This window comes from Lycorma delicatula, chromosome 6, assembly GCF_047948215.1.
Source record: "Lycorma delicatula isolate Av1 chromosome 6, ASM4794821v1, whole genome shotgun sequence".
NCBI classification, from domain to species: Eukaryota; Metazoa; Arthropoda; class Insecta; order Hemiptera; family Fulgoridae; genus Lycorma; species Lycorma delicatula.
This window is the reverse complement of record NC_134460.1, coordinates 42,465,953-42,486,616: the sequence shown is the minus strand read 5'-3', so window position 1 is coordinate 42,486,616 and position 20,664 is coordinate 42,465,953. Positions and strand designations below refer to the sequence as shown.

The window sequence follows — 20,664 nt, the reverse complement described above, 5'->3', positions numbered from 1 at the left end:
TGCTCCAAATCTTTTATATAAATTAATAGTATCTTGTGTGATGATACAGGAATCAAAAAAATGATTTATTAAATTACATTCACTTATGTTACGTTCTCAAAATGTTTATAAGCAAGCCTTATGCTGACCTCTGTGGCTTAATGTTAGCATCTCAGCCTTTCATGAGGAAACTTGTCCCAAGTTTGAATCCTGGTCTGACTTGTTTCATATAGTGCAAAATTTTCATCCCATTTTCTCATGCACAAGCTTTGAGCTTACATCTTGGTTTAGTCATGAAAAGAAACATGAATATGTTATTTTGTAATTCATTTTTGATTTGACTTTATTAACAAAGAACAGTTACAAAACATTTTGTTCACATCCTACACACTGCTGAATAACCGACGTTGTAAACTACACAAAAGGTTGTATGTAACTACAAGGTAATCGAGAAACTAGCTTGAGCCAAATAAAACTAGTCTTGTCAATTTTATTCTCAGCGAAATAAAAGATAATAGTACATCACATTTAAATATTTAGTTGCTGTTCGACTTTCTCCATACATTTAAAAGCAAAATAAATTTTATTCATTTATTCTCCTATAAAAAAAAGTAACAAAATTATGTTATTTTATAGAAATTCAGATTCTAATCTTTCATATTTTCTAACAATCATCACAATTCTCTGTAATATCTAACTTAATTTGAAGAAACAACTGTAATTTTAATTGTTTTGAGAAATAATACTTGTCTACATTACCTCTAAGACAGTATTAGTTTACAATACTCATAAAACTAGGCACCATTTGACAGCTGCTTGACTTAAAAATGTTGGTCTTTAAGCTCAATTAGAAATGAATAGAATTTGAATTATTATACATAGAATTTTTAAGGAAAAATAATCTTAGGAGTGTGTCAAAAAGTGAACATCATTTCTTACAAACTTTTATTACAAAAAACGTGTTTGCCTAGGTGCCTTGCGCATATTTTTTGAATAGGGAAGAGGAATTAGTGTATTCTCTGCCAGTTGGCACATATCGAAAAAAAAGTTTTTTTTTAACCTGTGTAGTCTTTGAGTTTCTTATTAAAGTTTCATTCAGAAATTTTTGTTTATAAAAAATTTATAAATTTAGGTAAATATTGTTACCTAACAGTATTAATAATATAATTATGTCTTTGTATTCAAATGATGGTGGTTTCAAATTATTGTTTTCAAAAGATAGAGATGCTACCATCCCACAACAGGGATTTGGCAAATTGTTTCGTGTAACTGAATTTTTTTAAGGTAGAAATACCATTTTAATTTTGTTTGATATGAAATAAAATTAGATCCTTTTTACATTATTAAGATTCTGTTATTTATGTTAAAGACCCCCCCCCCCTAACCTTGGAAAAACTTTTCAACAGAAGGGATTATATAGTTTCAAAATGCATATTGCTGTAATTTGGGAGCTGCTCTATGATATTAATGTAAGCTAAACTGTTTCTATTGGCTTGTGTTCAGAAATCTTTTGTTTTCAAGTGATAACTAGTAAACATTATGCCCTTTTTTCTACTCGCAAGTGTAAAATCATTCTAAGATTCTATGGACCTAAATTAAGCAGCAAATTTTATGGTTACTTATATCTTTTGAACTGAAAAACTGAATAAAACAGGCCTCAATAATTGTTAAATTTCCAATAAAAAAATAAAAATTTTAACAAAATTTATAGAGAATTTAATTTTGAGAAAATCTGTGTAAATAAATTTAATAGAAACAAAATAAAGTTTTAGAAATTCAACTTATTCAAAAAAATTCAAATCAAAATGTGACAGAAAAACATTAGTTTTAAAGATAACAAAAACCTTCATAAAATTAAAAAAAAAATTTTTTTTTTAAATCTAAGTATTAAAATTTAAATATCCATCTCATGAAAGTTTTATCTAATGCTTGGGGTGCTGATCGAATATGCATGTTGCACTTCTATCAAGCTCTGATCTGTTCCTGCTTAATCTATGAATGCATGTCTTATTAGTCTGTATGGGCTACCATTCTAAAGATGCTCAGTGCAGCCCATCATTCATTTATCTGTCTCTCTACAGGCACGTTTTGCTCAAGCCCTGTGTTAAGTCTACTAGTGGACAATGGGGAGCCATCTCTTTGGAATAGATGGAACCAATTTATATACTCCTGTGGAGCTGGCATTAAGGTGCAACCAAATCATCCTACCTTTGATGCGGTATTCTCTAACTAGCATCTTAATGGACAGCAAGAACAGCCGAGATCATCCACTGCTCTGCTAGGCATCAGATGTCTGCACCTTTTCTTAGTTCTAAATATACAGTTACCTCCAGTTCTTACTGTTCTTGTTGTCCATGTTATTATCCCCTTGGCGCCCTACTCTGGTTAATTACTGCTTTGGTTCTTGTCAATATCATAAGAACACAAATCTGGTTATATAACAACGAAAATTTTATAATATTTTCATTAGGGTGAATCCTGATATAGTTAGAACAAAAAATTCAGCCTTTAACCTCCATGTTAAAATTGATTTTGTTTCAGGAACCAATATGGATATGACAAGTATGTCTTTAAATTCAAATTGTGTCAGAGGATCTCAATTTCACAATGAAAAATGTTCAGAACTTGAAAATAGAAATATCCAATCAAATTTCACTTTACAACGTGATAGACTGCCTAGTAAGTGATAATGAATATTTTATGTAAAACAATTTTTATGTCCTTATTTATTAATGATATTTTTAAGTATTTGTGCAATTGAGCATCTAGTAACTACAATTATCGAAATAGTGCTTCTCATCATTTTTGTGGATGTTGTTCTTAGCTGCTCTTATTATCACTATTCCACTTCCAGAAAAAATAGCAGTTGCTGTACTGGATATTAGCTTTTGTGGTTGATAATAGAACATGCATGTTTGGCCTTTTCACCATTGCCAGTTTTTCTTTGTGGAGCAGTATGCTATTAACAAGGCCTTAAATATACTTAGCTCAGCATTCTGACATGTACTTATCTGTTCAAATTCCATGAGCGCCTTGCAGATGATTAGCAACATGACATATTGCTGTCTGTACTATATAATCTGAAATAGTTATAAGCCTAGATTAAATAATTAGGAGTAAGTAAAGTCCAAATTAAATTTTTAAATAGTAAGTCTGATAGTTATCTCTAAAATGACTCGAACACTACACATCTCAATTCCCCCCTGAGGGAGAAGAACACCTGCCTCGTAGCATGACTGGTCGCTACACCACCCCCTCCATTCCTAGCCATGAGTGGCTTAATCGGAGTACATCTTCTTGCCCTCAAACTGATCACATTCCACAATCATCAGTCCAGCCTCGTGAATTCAACATTACACAACTGTGAGCTGCTGGATCCCTAGTCATATTAGAATTTCAGGCATTGAGTGCACTGATTGTGTGGCAAGAGTTTGTTTGCAGCCTCTTTTCACTAATCATGTTATTTCTATAGTTAGAACAAAAAAGTTAGCCTTTAAACTTCATGCTAAAATTGACTTTGTTCCAGGTACCAATATGGATATGACAGGTATGTCTTTAAATTCAAATTATGTTTGTGAATCTCAATTTCATAATGGAAAATCTGCAGAACTTGACACTAGAAACATCCAATCAAATTTGACTTTACAACATGATAGACTTCCCAGTAAGTGATATTGAATATTTTATGTAAAACAATAATTATGTTCTTATTTATTAATGGTATATTTCAAGTATTTGTGCAATTGATCATCTAGTTATTACAATTATTGGAATAGTGCTTCCCATCATTTTTTTTCTGGATGTCATTCTTTGCTGCTGTTATTACTATTCCACTTTCAGAAAAAAATAGCAGTTGCTGTACTAGATATTAGTTTTTGTGGTTGATAATAGAACATGCATGTTTGGCCTTCCCACCATTGCCAGTGTTTCTTTGCGGAGTTGTATGCTATTAACAAGGCCTTAAATATACTTAGCTCAACATTCCGACACGTACTTGTCTGTTCAGATTCCATGAGTGCCCTGCAGACTATTAGTGACATGATACACTGTTGTTTGTAATATATAGTCTGAAATAGTTATCAAAGACCAGATTAAATAATTAGTAGTAAGTAAAGTTCAAATTAAATTTTTAATTGGTAAGTCTGACAGTTAACTCTAAAATGACTCAACGTTACACAGCTGTGAGCTTCTGGATCCCTAGTTATATTGGGAATTTGAGACAATGAGTAGTGCACTGATCGTTGGCAAGAGTTTTGTTTGCAGCTTCTTTTCACTAATTATGTTATTTCGGATGACTGTCTTTTTCTGAAGAGGGTGATCCACGATGAGTGGCAAAGTGAATAAAATGCTGCTATCAACAATCTTCTTCCAGTTATGAACACTATGTCACCGTGGAGCTCCTCATGCAAGAATAACCTTCAAAAGGAGGTTATTATTTGTCGTTTGTGAATAGGGCACATTAGGCTCACTCTGATATCTCATGACTCAGACCGATGCACCCATTTGTGTTTGCTGCAACCGCCAACTAACAGTACACCACATCCTGTGGATTGTGTCTTTTATTCAGCATTGCATCAGAAGTTAGGGTCTTTTTTTTTTAATTTCTTAGGAAACATTGAGACGATGTTATCAAATGTTTTACAATTTCTTAAGGCTGGCCATTTATATTCAAATATTTGATTTTTACTACAACCGATTTGTTACACCTTTCAAGTGGTTCTTCCTTGTTGACAATCTTTCTTTTAGGCCGCAAAGTTAAAGGTTCAAGCAACCAACTTGGACCATTCCACTAAAGTTGGCTGCCTAAGATTTGGCTAAAACCCCTTCAAATTGAATCTGTTGGATTTCTGCCACTATCAACATGTCTCCATTGAAACTTTCTTGTTAAGTCATGGATCTGCCCAACCCGATTCGCCACAAACGTTTTCCACTGAGCTGATGGCTATTTTATCCATGAAAGTGCTACAGTAGGGTCTGACTACAAACCACACTTTGTAAAATTATTTTGAAAAGTTGAAATTACCTTATGAATGAGTCGTGACAATAAAAGAGCTGCATATAGCTCGAGTCTTGGAAGACTAACTTTCTTAATAGGCACGACCCTATACTTTGAACAGACTAGTTGTACCTTGATGTCTGAACCCTCACATAGGATGTAAACTAACATATGCTGATTCAGAGGCATCACAGAACCCATGAATCTGGTATTCATGTTGTGAAACATTGAAGACATGCCTAGGAATCCTTAATGACTGTAGTTTAATAAGCAAATCACAGAACTGAGTCCACTTTGTTTCGAGTGATGTTCGTTGGACTTCATCCTAACCAATCTTTTAGTGCCCACAAATGTTGCAACAATAGCTTAATTGACAGAATAACTGGACCAATTAATCCAAGTGGACCAAAAATGGATGAGTTAATGGATTAACACTTGCTGTTTTGTAATTTTTTCTTGTACCTTTATTGGTTTCACCAAAAAATGGAACTCATCTGCCGATGGATTCCACAAAACCCGTAATGTTTTGACCTGACCATCTTCTGATCATTTGAATGAATTGTATAGCCTGCATGTTGAAATTCCGTTGAACATTGTTTAGTAATTTGGGCTCATTTGAACACCACTTTTTCTATTCAAAATTTCCTCTGCTTAATAATTTAATTAGCTGTAATTGTAAAAGCGACACATCAGTCACTGAGTCTCCTCCAGTGAGGATATCATCAACGTATCAGTTCCGTAGAACAACCTCTGAAGCTTCTGGAAATGCATCCTTCTCTTCTAATGCCAATTGTTTGGAGACATCGAGTGGCTAAAATCAGAGCTGAGGTTGTTCCATAAGTCACTGTTTTTAAACAGTATTTTGATTGGTTCTTCAGAACTTTTTCGCCACAAAATCCATTGCAAGTTTGCATCTAATTTATGCACATTAATTTGTATATACATTTTTACGATCTCAGCTAAAATCACAAATCTGTGTTTTCTAAATCTGATTAAAATGGAAAATAGTTCTTGAACATTGGGTCCTACCATTAGGATCACTGTAAAAAAATTTATTCTGAAAACTTAATAAATATTTTTTATTTCTCTAAAACTACATACCTTATACTACTTCTCTATGCAATCGTCATATGAATTAAGACATTTATTATAGAGATACACCAGCTTCAATGTACCCTCATCGTATTCTTTTAGCCTCAGTCCATTTAGCCACTGATTAACGTCATTTTTAAGTTCATCATCACCCACGAATTGCTTACCACTCAAAAAATTCTTTCTATTTCCCAAACAAATGGTAATCAGAAGGAGCTAAGTCCAGACTATACAGTGGGTGATCGTAAATTTCCCATCCAAATGTTCTCAGTAAATCACATGTCGGACCCGCAACATGTGGATGTTCATTATGATGTAGCAGGACGATGCCGTTGATCAGCCGCCCACATTGCTGATTTTGAATGGCACACCGTAACTTATGTAGAGTTTCACAGTAGGCTTCTTCATTTATAGTCGTTCTATGTGGCATAAAATCAGTCAGCAGTATGCCAAACCAATTCCAAAAGACTGTAGCCATCAGTTTGCATCCAAATGGCTGTGGCTTGACCTTTGTTGGTCTGGTTGGTAATTGAGGATGATGCCATTCACTTGACTGCTGTTTTCTCAGTGGCGTTTAATATGAAATCCATGTTTCAACGCCGGTAACAATAGAATAAAGGAACTCATCCCCTATGTTGTGTAGCGCATCAAAAATTCCAAAGCAGATTCCATTCGGATTTTTTTGTGATGTTCCGTTAAGATGTGCGGTACTCAACATGCACAAGCTTTTCTGGAGCCTAAATGGTCATGAACAATGCAACCAATAACAGCTTTTGAAACATCGGGAAAAAGAACGGCCAGGTCAGAAATTGTTGAGTGACGATCTTTTCTGATTTCATCATTGATGTGTTTCAAAAAGTCCTCTGTTATTTTTAAATTTTTCACACCATTTTTGGATGTTTATTTCATTCATTACATTATCACTGTACACAGCAACCATCTGCCTATGAATTCGGCTTAATGTTTCACTGGTCTAAAAAACTTATGAACTCAAAGTATTTCAGAGTTGGCGGCAACATCGATCTTCCTATTCATTTTATAACAATAACTCACATATAATCAAAAGATACTACAGTGCGACAAATTACAGACAACAATACAGTCTGTATATTGCTAGCATGGCCATGAACTACACAGGTTCACCAACCTTAAGGAGAGAAATTTCCCAACTGTCTTTACTTTAGAGATATCCCTTGTAAATATATAAGTATTTAAAACCATTAATAAATTTTTCATTTTTTTCAACTGTTCTTCTTTTTTTACTGATTGGCCCTTACCTTTGAAATGTGCCTCATTACTTCTCTCTTTAGCTGTTTTGCTGTACTGTACTGTACTGCATTATTCTCTAGACAGCCAATGTTCCATTGATTTTAATCGGAATTATTTCCTTTTCAATTCTTTTACCATAATGTGATCACTTGAAACATAAAACTGTATTAACATTATTGGTGCTGTTAAAATACAATTCAGTTCAAAAATTATTTCTTACTTTTACATAGATTTAAAGTAGGATTTAAATAAAAACAATTAAATTTTTGTCAGGAAAGTTGATAAAGTACTTATATAACAAGTAAAACTTATTCTTATCTTTTAGAAAAGTTATGCAGTAATGAAGAAATGGATGAGAACAATCTGTACTCTTTATTTATAATTTTCTACTCCTATAAGTCTTCTTAAAATAAATTGAAACTTTCTGCAGTTATGCAGAAAATTACAATTTTATTATATACCCCCCCTCAGTTTTATCTGACAAGATTTATATAGTCAACCAATTTTTCTATTCATTAACCAGTCCTTTCTTCTTTGAATGACCATATTCTTGTTTTTAGTTTAGAATAAATATATTATTGGAAGCACAACATCCTGAAAATTTCAGTTTTTAAAATATGTTTAACTTTGTTAATATGGAAATTTGTTATTATTTTTCATAAAGCGAATTGTTTTCACCGATAGTACAGTCTTCAAACCTTATTTAAAAGTGAAGAGGTTATAATGAAGGTTATGAAGAGGTTAGTTATAATTCTATAACTATTACAATAATTCAATAACTATTTATCTAATCACTAATAGTTTAATCACTTTTTTCTTTTAGGCACACCTAATGAAGTAATGATGCAATTTACCAATGGATTTCCAAAACACTGGAGGAAAGTAATAAAAAAATAATAAAATAATCTATCCAAATAAACTGCTTTCTCCATTATTTGGATAGATTCTCTGTAGTTTTTGTTATTTTTTCAGATATTTTTGTTCAATTACAATGATAAATTTGTTACTCGCTTTCTGCAGTTGTAACTTTCTTAATTTGTTAATCTGTGTATGTATTTTATATATATATATATTTTAATTAATCCAATTAATTTTTCAGAATTAATAAAATTACAAAAACTATACAAAATTTGTCCTCATATTTTTTAAAATACGATTTATTAAGTAAAATTGTAATATTTAATATACAAACAAAATAATATACACAAAAAAATAATATACATAAAATCTGTTTAAAATAAAGAAAGAATCTATCCAAATTTTGTATAGTTTTTGTAATTTTATTAATTCTGAAAAATTAATTGGATTAATTAAAAAAATATATATATATAAAATACATACACAGATTAACAAATTAAGAAAGTTACAACTGCAGAAAGCGAGTAACAAATTTATCATTGTAATTGAACAAAAATATCTGAAAAAATAACAAAAACTACAGAATTTGTCGTCATATTTTTTTGAAATATGATATTCTACGCCGTTTGCGTAAAGTTGTTCTATTTTCAATAATGTTTTTGTCATTATTTTTTATCTGCTGTGGTCGCAATGTTTCATAAAAGCAATTTCTATTTAACCACATTAGCTTTAGCTGTTCTAATTTTAATCTCTAATTTTAATGTTGTCAAGTTCCTAGAAATATACATTTCTTTGTCTGCGACCACGTCATTTCCTCTGCTCGTTCGCATTCAACAATTTTTATCTGTCTTACGTAACTCTTTTAATGGTCTGTTTGCTTATAATATTAATTTTCGATATGTTTTTTCTTACCCAAACTTCCTGTCTATGCTAATTTCTTTGTCTTACCAATACCAGCACACTCTTGTTGTCAACATACACACACTCTTCGGTCTATTGCCTTCTTTGTTTTCCCCCTCTTCTCATCACGTCATTATTTCTTCAGTCCAGAATAGACTTTTGTAGTGTGCGGACCCAGAACTCTGTCTTCACTTCACAGTTATTAATACCAACTATTGTTATTATCAAATCGACTTGTAATTAAACACTACCTCAGAATTATAGAAAACATGTGTGTGACACAAACAATCATGGATATGAATGTGTTGGTTGATAATATCTTATATACAATTTTTAGCAACTTCCAAGAATGTTTTCTATTGTACTCCATTGACTCTTGTAACTGCACAACCTTTTGATTTCATTTGGAAAATAACAATTATAATGAGACAGTTTTAGTCTTTTGACAATAATTATTTATAATTTTGTTTCTTTGTTTATTTTAAGTACTAAAATTTGTTATTCAGACTTCTTATATTTCACATAATTTCAATGTTTTAGATTCTTGCTGTTGTTAATAATTTTAATCAATGTTAAATATTGTTTTACTCAATCAAGTATTATATTATTTTTACAAATTAGAAAAAAGAAGTCATTAACATGAGAATGGCTAAGAAACTTAATATTTTCAAGAAAGCTTGCTTACTAAAATGAACTCTATTTATATGATTACTTATATTACAATTTGTTTATATTGTAATTAACTCTCTTTTTTAGAAATATAAGTTTTAATTATTTAATGATAAGTATGAAGATGTTCATAAATCACAAAAGGCCAGTGCCAATGATAAGAATTATTGTAGTTTATTTTTCTAAGTTAATGACATTTGTTCATTGCTAATTTTTCAATATTACAGCATTATGTCAGTAATGTAATAGGTTTCTAGTCATACTATGTTTATTTGATGTTTTGTTTTCCTAAGTATATAGTTGAAAGTAAGGTGTTTTGTGTTCTCTTGTTTTCAGGCTTTGTTACATTGTGTATTTAAAAAATATATATTCATGTACTTTCTCATTTAATATCATTGTTCATATGTTGATTCAGCTGATATTTATTAAGTATCATTAAGTTATGTTAATTTCATAATTTCATTTAATTTTTTAAGGTTATGATTTAAGAAAAAGTTTAGTTGTTTTCTATTTAATTAAAGTCCAATTTCTTTTGGCAAATACGAGCTGTGTGTCTTTTTTTTTTTGTTAATTTTACCTAACATAGCTCGTTGTTTTTGGTCCTCCGAGGGCCGGATGTTTAATTCCGGATCTAAAGTTCATGCTATATTTCTTAAAGTAAATATTTGTCATAATATCTCTTTCAAATATTATTTTGATCTAAACTTATTCTATTATATAAATTAGTTAAATTGTTCTGTCAAATTTAGAATATCTTTATATTGTATTGTTTTTAAGCATGTTGTTACTGAATGTAGTGATGTTTTGAAAGTTATAATTGATAACTACCAGTTATACAGTAATCATATAATTACTTATTGTTTGTGATAATTGAATATAACAATTATCGTATGTATTAATTTTCTGATAAAATTCTTTTAGATTATTGTTGTATAAACTAATAAACTAAGTAGTTATTTAAGAGTGGCACTTGAAAATCATATTGTATCTAATCATATACTTTTTAAATATTTATTGTAATTCTAATGCACAATATGACTCATGCTCAGGCTACCATTATTTTAGCTAACGCTGCGCTGTTAGCCAAAGCGCAGCTTCGGGTTAACAAACTTAAGAGAATGGTCAACTCTCACAGAATTTCTGTAACTAGTAAACAATTTGATGATATCAAAGCCCTCGATCAACAGTTTTATGATATCATCGACCAAATTCTTATTAATAACTCAGAAATAAAAAACCAGTCCGAAATTTGTGATATAAGTCCTATCACTTCTGAATGGGATTCATTGTTTTGTCCAATTAAACATGTAGAATCAGAAACTCCCGATTTCAAACAGAATATCAAACCAGTTTTTCAATCTTTATTAGAGACCCTGAAATTCAAAATTCCCATTTTCTCTGGCAATTTCCACGACTGGATAAATTTCCACAATCTGTTTAAAGGTTCTGTCCATGAAAATTCACAATTATCTTCTGAACAAAAACTGTAAATTCTAAGGACACATTTATCCGCTCTTATTAATTGAATCTCTTCCCATTTCTGCGGAAAATTATCAAGTTGCTTATGACATTTTGATTTCTAGTTATGACAATAAACGCTCTCTTCTAAATAGCTTTTACAGTCGTATAAAATGTTTTCAGTCTGATGATCGTAGAAATTATCTCTCTAATTTTAAGGCAACGTACATTTCTTCTATCAATGCGTTGAATAGCCTCAACATAAACTTAGAAAATTTTCTTCTTCTGCAGCTTGGTTTAGAAAAACTCCCCGCCAATGTTCGAATGCGTTTCGAAAATCGTATCGCATCGTCAAGCATACCCACATACGAAGAATTGATTGAATTCCTCACGGTTGAAGAAAAAATTTCCGAAAGCCTTGATGCTAATGCCACCTTTTCTGAAAAATTTCCCTCGAGTTCACCTAAAAATCCTACGTACTTTAATAACCCTAACCCTCAAAAATCAAAATTCTCCCGACTGACAAAATCCTTCTTTGTTCAAAATCAAACTCCTTCCGGCAGCTGTCCGGTATGTGCGGATTCTCATCGAATTTATGGCTGTAAACAATTTCAAATACAAGTTTTAATTATTTAATGATAAGTATGAAGATGTTCATAAATCACAAAAGGCCAGTGCCAATGATAAGAATTATTGTAGTTTATTTTTCTAAGTCAATGACATTTGTTCATTGCTAGTTTTCATTATTACAGAATATGTCAGTACTTCAACAGCTTTCCAGTTACACTATGTTTATTGATGTTATGTTTTAAGTATATAATTGTAAAAAAAGGTGTTTTAATTTCTTTTGTTTTGAGGCTTTGTTACATTGTAGATTCTCAAAATATTTATTTGAAAAATGTATATTTATGTTTAATATATATAATTCATATGTTGATTCAGCTGATATTTCTTGTATAAGTTCTGTTTAGGATTAAGTTAAGTTTATTTTGTAATTTCATTTAATTTTTTAAGGTTATGATTTAAGAAAAAGTTTAGTTGTTTTCTTTTTAATTAAAGTCCAATTTCTTTTGGCAAATACGAGCTGTGTGTCTTTTTTTTGTTAATTTTACCCAACATATAGAATATTTCATCTACTCCATCTTCTAAACATTTAACCGGATAATTATTGTAAAATAGTCAAGAAATATATATGCATAATGCAATTTTGTATATAACAAGTATTTATTATGGCTATAAATGTTATTTATTGTAATGTTGGCCGTCTCCGTTCTCACCATGAGGATATTGAAATCCTATTAAGGGAAGAAAATCCTTTAATACTGTATCGGTAGGAGGCTCGCCTCCATCCCCAGGATGATATGTCCCTTCACGAATACATCTTAAATGATGTGATCATTAAACTGAGAGCAGAAGATGTGAAGGTGTGGTGTTTTTCATGAAAAGAGCCTATAAAAGATTCCTTTCAGGAAAACAACCACCAGTATTCTGCTAGTGACAAATATCCCTGCAGTTTCAGTGAAGATATTGGCGCTATTCAAGATTAATATCTACAACTTATATCTTTTTACAAATTCTGATATCAGTGAAGATGATATATTCAGTCTGTTTTTCCAGATTTGTATACCCTCCCTAATAATTCGCGATTTCAATGCCAATCGTTATTCTTGGGGTATACCATTGTGTTCTTCTCAAGGCAGTATAGTTGAGCGACTGAAGCAGAACTTAGATCTCTGCTTATTGAACGATGGAGCGAACACGTTTGTAACATCTTCATGCATCGATCTATCGTGTTCAACATCCCTACTTCCACATACTATCTGACGCGTTTCACTGTTCATATCGGTAATAGTGATTACCGATCACTATATTGTGTTATCTTGGTCGGTAATAGTGATTTACCTCAGAGTCAACAACAAAAACAACGGTGGTTGGGAAAACACTGGATTGGATATAAGGATTCCTTTGGCCAGTATGACAAGAGCAGTAGCGCGATTCACACTTTCCAAATTTACGCACCAAATTCTCAGTAGCACAAATTAATTCAAATATAATTAATATCAAATACATACAATTTGTCAGTACACAGAGTCATCATAAGCTAAACAAACAATCTATGCTCACCAACAGAAATACTTTTTGTTTAATACACTGTAATAATACATTGTTTTTTTGACAAAGAAGTTGCATAAAAAAAAGTGTGCAATAACAAACAAGTACCAAAAAAGAAACACAAATTAATTAACTACTACAGTTAATCATATTCAATACCAGTAATAATTGCACAGATTGTTTAAAAAAAAGTTGATTAATTCAAAAGAGCTAATTTATTGTATAACAAAACATGGCAAATGCCACAGAAAAAAGGTATAACAGTGCCACATAAAACAACGCAAATAAACAGTTGTAACTGATGCTTGGAACTCATGTTACAAACTGACATGTATCGTTTCAGATTATACTAAAACATAATTTATATTATTATTATTTGTTTTATAGATATAAACACAATGATATAATTAATATTAAACATACCCTCCTGTTTATACATACTGTTGTTTTAAACTTTCTCATTATAATATAAATAAATAAACATTTGTAATAACTTTAAAAAAAAAAACAATTATTTTCTTCAATGTCACTTTAAACATCTATTTTTTCACTCATCATTTGACAATGTTTTTCAAATATTGGTCATGGTAAGGGCTTGGTCAATATGTCAGCAATACTGTTGCTGACAGTATATATTGTGAGTATCTCAATATGTGATCTCAATATTGACAGTATCTCAATATGTGATATTGAGATATTAAAATGCAGGTAACTGATGTATCCAAACAATTTCTTTGACAGTTTCACTTGCTGCAGTATATTCAGCATCTGATATAGGGAAACTGTAGAGTGACGCTGATAACGCCATGTAAGCACATTTGATACTAGTTTTAACAAATATCCAGATGTTGATTTTCTAGTTTCAGCTTCAACAGGAAAATCAGCATTGTTAAATGCTCTTAAGCTTGAATTGTTAACTCTTTTTGAATTTTAAACTGTAATTCACAGTACCTTCAACGTACTTGAGTATTTTTTTTTACAGTGTTCCAATGTATTTTGGTGGGATTTTCCGTATAACGACTTGCTTTGTTGATGGCAAAAGTTATGTCTGGATGTGTACCAATTGATAGGTAAAGCCAAAAACCCCAAGTGCTTCTCTATGTGGCATGTTCTTTACTTTTTCTTGATTTAAATATACCTTAGCATTCATTTCATGATGTGATTTCGCAGGTATATACTGAATTGATATTATGCACATTAAATTTATCCAGAACTTTATTACCATACATTGCTTGATGGAGCGAGATAGTACCATCCTTTTCTTTTTGAATTTGTAATCACAGATATGTGCATGAATAGTCTTCAGTTACTTTAAATTCTTGGCATAATCTGTGTAAAAGTCTATCAGCATCCCTTTGGTTTTTGGCCTGTCTGTTCGACAATACAGGCTGTTAGTAAGGTAGTGAACTGGGCCTCATCTTAGAGGAGTGGGAGATGGAGAACATGTCTGACAGTATTCTTTTAGATGTGAGGAATGGCTTCAGGACATTGCTATGGAACATGATAATGGCTTTGCTCAGTAACAATGGTATTAGCCCATATTTAAGAAGGCAGGTGAGAGAATATTTTAGTGAAAGGTGGGCGACTGCAGACATGGAGAGAGGTCTACTCTGCTTTCAAATATATGGTGGTGTGCTGCAGGACTAGGTCCTGGGCCTTTATTGTGGCTCATCGTTTACAATGATGTGCTGAGATTGAGGATACTGAAACAATAGCTTTACAAACGATCTTGCAGTATGGTAGGAGGCTGAAATGAAGTGGAAGTTTCAGACCGAGAAACGAGGCGCTTGCACTGACTGGAGCGTGGATGGCTGAACATGGTTTACAACTATTGCCACATAAATGCGAATACATTGCCCTCACAGGAAAGAGAAGGTTCAGCCCCATCTCTGCTGCTTCAAGTAAGAGACATTGTGAAGTTCTTGGATGTAAAACTTAACAAAGGGGGTAGATTCAGCAAACATGTGCTGGAACGTTGTGAGAGGGCGGAAAAAGCAAGTCATTAAACACTATACTGATGTCACGTACTGCATGCAGATTATCTAAGAAGAAATTAATAGCATCTGCGATAACATGAGCTTTACTTTATGCAGCCCCAGTTTGGTGCACAGCAAAAAGAAACGTCTTAAGACTGCAATGCCGCCTACAGACTTATTGGTGCAAGAACGGGCCAGTAGGTCAACGGCCTGAGTAAGCAAGAGCCTATACAAGTTACTCGGGCAGCTTGGAATATTAGATGGAGGTCAGGTGAAGTGTCAGAGTGGATCAGGAAACTGATCCCAGACTTAGAACCTTGATGTGAACTTTTGGCTTTGCAAATTTTTACTGACCATGGAAATTTTCTTTTCGGAATTGGAAGACAGGAGACTCAGACATGTATGTTCTGCACGTTGGAGGATACAGTCGAACGTATGCTTTTACACTGTCCAGAATGGGCATCTGAGACAGTCAAGTTGGTATTGAGGGCCCCAGGCCTAAGGACATAATTGCATATATGTTGAAATCGAAGTTCAACTGGATAAGTTTGTATTCACAGTTATTGATGGGAAGGACATTAAGGGTAGAATAAGAGGTTATTAGATTAGGGTTTGGTGGACAGTCTCACCCGTGAAGGCCGGCATACTCAGGTGTGCCGATTTCAATGATCGGGTGGGGACTCTGAGGAAAAGTAGGAGAGGGAAATGAAAAGACCGAGATCCGGCCGTCTGGTGGAAGTTTGGGCACAACGTGGTCGGGCCTAGACCACTTCCCTGGCGGTTAGAGACTGGCAATGCAAAAGATCGAGACCCAATTCCTGGAGGGAGTCCCAGGAATGACGTAATCGGGCCCGGTTATCCTTTCTGGAGATTTGAGGCAGGCACAAAAGATGCAAGCGGGGTGGCCAGACTTACAGCTGGTGGGTGGAGAGCCTCCCTTTGTGTTTAAGGACACTCTCCTGCACCGAGTTTTACGTAGTTATACATGCAGCCCAAGGGAGTAGGAGGAAAATAATTTCAAAAGCTCACCTTCTTTATCCATAACTGTTATTGGCAGAGAGATCAACTTTTAATATTTATTTGCACTAAGGCCTGGTTAATATGTAACCTCTTCACACTTAACAATTTTTACAAACTTTTGAGTAAACAACTTTTTATTCTTTTATTTTTCATAATAACAAAAAATATTGTTATCAACACAATAATGGGTCCATAACCTATTAATAATTGCACAGATTGTTTAAAAAGAGTTGATTAATTCAGAGAAGATGTGCCAAAAGGCATAGGAAAATTCTGTTGTGGATACCACATGACTTCGTTATACGCCTATTAAATTACATATACATGTTTTTTTTTAATGAAAAGTACATAATAGTTTTATTTCATTAATAACTTTTGATATTTTTTCATAATCTTTTTTACAATCGGAGGTTAATAATTATTAATAAATCAATATATTTAAAATAAAAAAAAGAGATGAAGTCCGAAATTTTTAGTGATCACAATACTTCCTTTACTTCGGACTAGGAGTAAAAAGATATATAACTATGCCACATAAAAAAAACAACTATAACAGATGGTTGCAACACATACTTATAGTTAACTGACATCTATAGTTTCAGATTGTACTAAAACATAATTTTTATTATTTGTTTTTCGTATATAATATTATTATAAACATTGATATAATTAATATTCAGAAGTAATAATATCAAAATTGAAACAAATGATGGTTCAAACAATAAATATCTGCAATTCAAACAGTTAAATTTTAATGTTGACATTACAATTACCTGAATATATAACTTCAATATTTTTTTAATTTAAACTTACCTTCTGTTGTTCAAATTAAGTTATCTCATTTTTACATTTTAAAATCAAATTACCAATTTATGTCATGTAAAATTTTAGCAGTTTGTCACAGATTTTTTTTCGGAATGATGATCATTTATTTTACTTTTCTCTTGTTTAAGATAAACTTACAAAATACTACTGATTATCCTTTTACAGCCGTAACCAAAATTAGTTGCATTTAATTCACTTCGCCTATTTTTCAGATAACAGAATACTTAATCATGAACTCTTGAGGGTAAAATATAACCATATCTTTAAAAATGAATTTTTAAGTTTGTTGAATGCTAAAATTTGCCTGATTCAATGAGAAAACAAACTGATAGATTCCCAATATTTTTAAAACAGTACAATCTAAATGTATGCAGTATTTCATTAATGTATACAAACGCAACCAAAAAAACATATTTCATTAATACTTTTGTTTAAATTTAGATTAAAATTTATGATTCTATAATGTACAATGTATACAATCATTCTGTGTATCTCTAAATCTTTAACTCTGTTCATTAAAGTGGAACAGATTTGCAACATAATTTATCATATAGTACATATAATGACAATTCAAAACATAGACTATAATTAAATTCAAATTAATGGAAAAGATATCAAACATTACACTTTACAACATGATGAACAGATTCCAGTCTATCAGTGAAGTAAAATAAATATACAATTTACGATATATTGTAAATTAAATACATATTTTATATATATAGAGAAAGAGATTAGCTTTTCCTTATTTATTCCTTAAAGTATAACATATTTTGGTCAGTTAAATGTAAATACAATTTACATTTAACTGAGCAAAATATTTTTGGTACAAAAATTTTTTTATTAGTACAATACATAAGAAACTTTTTTTATTTTCCATAAACATATACAAAAACACTGTACATTGTGGCAAATTTAAGATTTTTATCACCAACCCCATCAGAGTTATTTGAAGCTAAAATCTGAATTTAAAAAAAAAATTATTTTTCAAAAATTCACAAATTTAGGGATAAGTATATCACCATTAATATTAATTATGGTAAAACTACTAACATATACCTTCATACAAAAACATAATTAAACTGTGTATGCTATCCCTGCCTCTTGAAAAAAATTAACAAAGTGAAATTTCAACTTTTTCATGTTCAACTTTATTGGTAATTTTCTCATAGGAAGAAGAGAGTTAGGTAAATAAACCACTGAACCAATCTTTTACTTTGAGAAAATATGATTAGATTGTTTTTGTTTTAAACTTCCAGGATCAATACTTTTTAGTTATGATTTTTTCTGTACACCATTAGAATCACAAAAATAGGTGTGCACACAGTAACAAAAATGGCCGCCACAGGTAAACTGCTTAAATAAAAAATTTTAACAAAATACTTTTAAGGTCCTGAAACATGTAGGAAACAAGTGGGGTAAGTTTCAGTTTTTTTTGAATTGATAAAGCATCCAACTTATGTTTTTTGAGACACTTCAAATGGATTGACCGAAATTTAACATTACTGTCCATTGAAAATTAAATATGTGAAAGATTAGGCACTGATTTAATAAAAGATTTTGCCAAAATATAAGCCCAAAAAATACAATTTCATTAAATATTGTTTTTGATTTTGGTGAAAATTGTTGTTTGATACATTCATACTGATACAAAACCAGAATACTTACTTTCTTATGTTTTAACAACACAAGTGATACATCACAGAAAATGTGTACAGAACTACTTTTATACAATATTTTTATCAAATACCCTCATTTTACACCCACATCTTTATTCCGAATTGCTCATGAATATAGACAATTTTAACACAAACTGATTTCTGCCACCATGTTTATTTTTTTTGGAAGCTATCATTTTAACTCGCAACCTAATTTTTTGTAAAATACATAATAAAAGTGAAAGTCCCTATATTTCACATAAATTTAAACTATAAAATAGATTATAAATATTCACATATAAGAAACTTACACACTTAGATTTAAGACAATCTTCAGACATAACAAACATTTTGCTTCTTCTACTTCCTTCTGCTTGATTTCTATTTTAGTTTTAGTGCACAATGGATCTTCATCTACATGTGATTCACAAACTGGTACTTCCATTCTCTATAATGAAAACAAAAATTTAAATTCATTAAAAAATAAGACTAATGAAAAATTTAACATACCAAACAGTACTTGTGTATTTTAACGGCGTCAAATTATAATCTAACTTTATACCAATGTACCAATAAAATTATAAATATAATTAACCAAATTTAACCTACGCTCTCTAACCTTGACTAGTGAGCAAAGGCTAAGTTTGGTAAATTATATTTATACTCTTATGACAATCTCCCAACAATGACGGTGCCGTTATAATACACACAAGTACCCATCAGACAATAATCCAATAACAATTGATAATATAGGGCTTGACCACACTATTTTACTTCATGTTAATAAATTTTGTATTTAAATTTTAATTAAAAAACTACAAAAAAATGAAAAATGAAAAAACTGAAAATGTATGGATTAACCATAATCCTGATATTTTCTGATACAGACTGTGTTCAGTTCATCTAATCTCAGGTATCTAGTTTATTTATGACAGCTTGTATTATCAGATAGATATTTTATTCAGACTGGTAAATAATTATGATTATACAGACAAAATTAAGAATATGTGCAACTCTATGAACAAAAAAAAAATAAAAAACCAAAAATAAATAAATATATTTTAAATAAAAAGTCAAAAAGTAAAGGGAAATTTTTATTTGCCTCAACCACATGTTTTGCAACTCTGAAAGCTCAGCTTTCCACTTTAAAGTATAATGGCAATATCAAAGTGGTTAAACACATAGATGATTCACAATAATCTATGAAGTGAAGTTGATGAAATTGCAAAAAGTTAAACAAAAGGCATGCCACAACTTTTAAACAATTATGGATGATGTAAAATTCTGAGAATTTTTTTGTAAGTTTTAAACATCCATCATCATTGTTTAAGCAACTTCTTACAATTTTCAACCATCCATGATTCTATAAAATTTTGAAGAACATGTTTGCTGAGTATTACGTCACCTAACACACCTCAAAGAAAATTGCTTGAAGAGAGGCTTTTGAAACATTATTTAGTTGAAAGATTCATTTCTGAAATGGATAATAACCAATGAGACATGGATCCATTACTTTGAACTCAAGAGTACGGCTGAGGTTACAACTTTATATTTTACATGACATCTTTCATCTTGTACGATGAAAAAATTCAAAACTCACATGACTAGAAAATCTGATAATATTCTGGGATATGAAGGTCCAGTTTCTTTCTATTCACTTCACTATCTAAAGGTTAAGTGTAAACAGAGGATAAATAGGGATGGTTGCAACCCCTGAATGCAAAAATCTAGCCCTAAAAGCCATAACTTTCACTCACTAAACAGTCCTAATCTGGCTTCACGTGATTTTTAACTTTCTGGCACAATGAAAGAAGGGTTGCAAGTTAAGGGATTATGAAAACGATTGAAAATT

General features: G+C 31.3%; 1 protein-coding gene across 4 annotated transcripts in view; it reads left to right on the top strand.

Annotated features, from left to right (window-relative positions):
* The window catches only part of LOC142326582 (uncharacterized), a 32,956-nt gene extending 24,688 nt beyond the window's left edge, over nucleotides 1–8,268 (top strand). For all 4 annotated transcript variants that reach the window (XM_075369168.1, XM_075369164.1, XM_075369167.1 and 1 more), the window contains exons 4-6: nucleotides 2,521–2,658; nucleotides 3,506–3,643; nucleotides 8,160–8,268. In XM_075369168.1, coding sequence (XP_075225283.1) covers nucleotides 2,521–2,658; nucleotides 3,506–3,643; nucleotides 8,160–8,233 — 350 coding nt within the window. In that variant the 3' untranslated portion in view covers nucleotides 8,234–8,268. The remainder of the gene's footprint in view (nucleotides 1–2,520; nucleotides 2,659–3,505; nucleotides 3,644–8,159) is intronic.
* The last annotated feature ends 12,396 nt before the right edge of the window (nucleotides 8,269–20,664 follow it).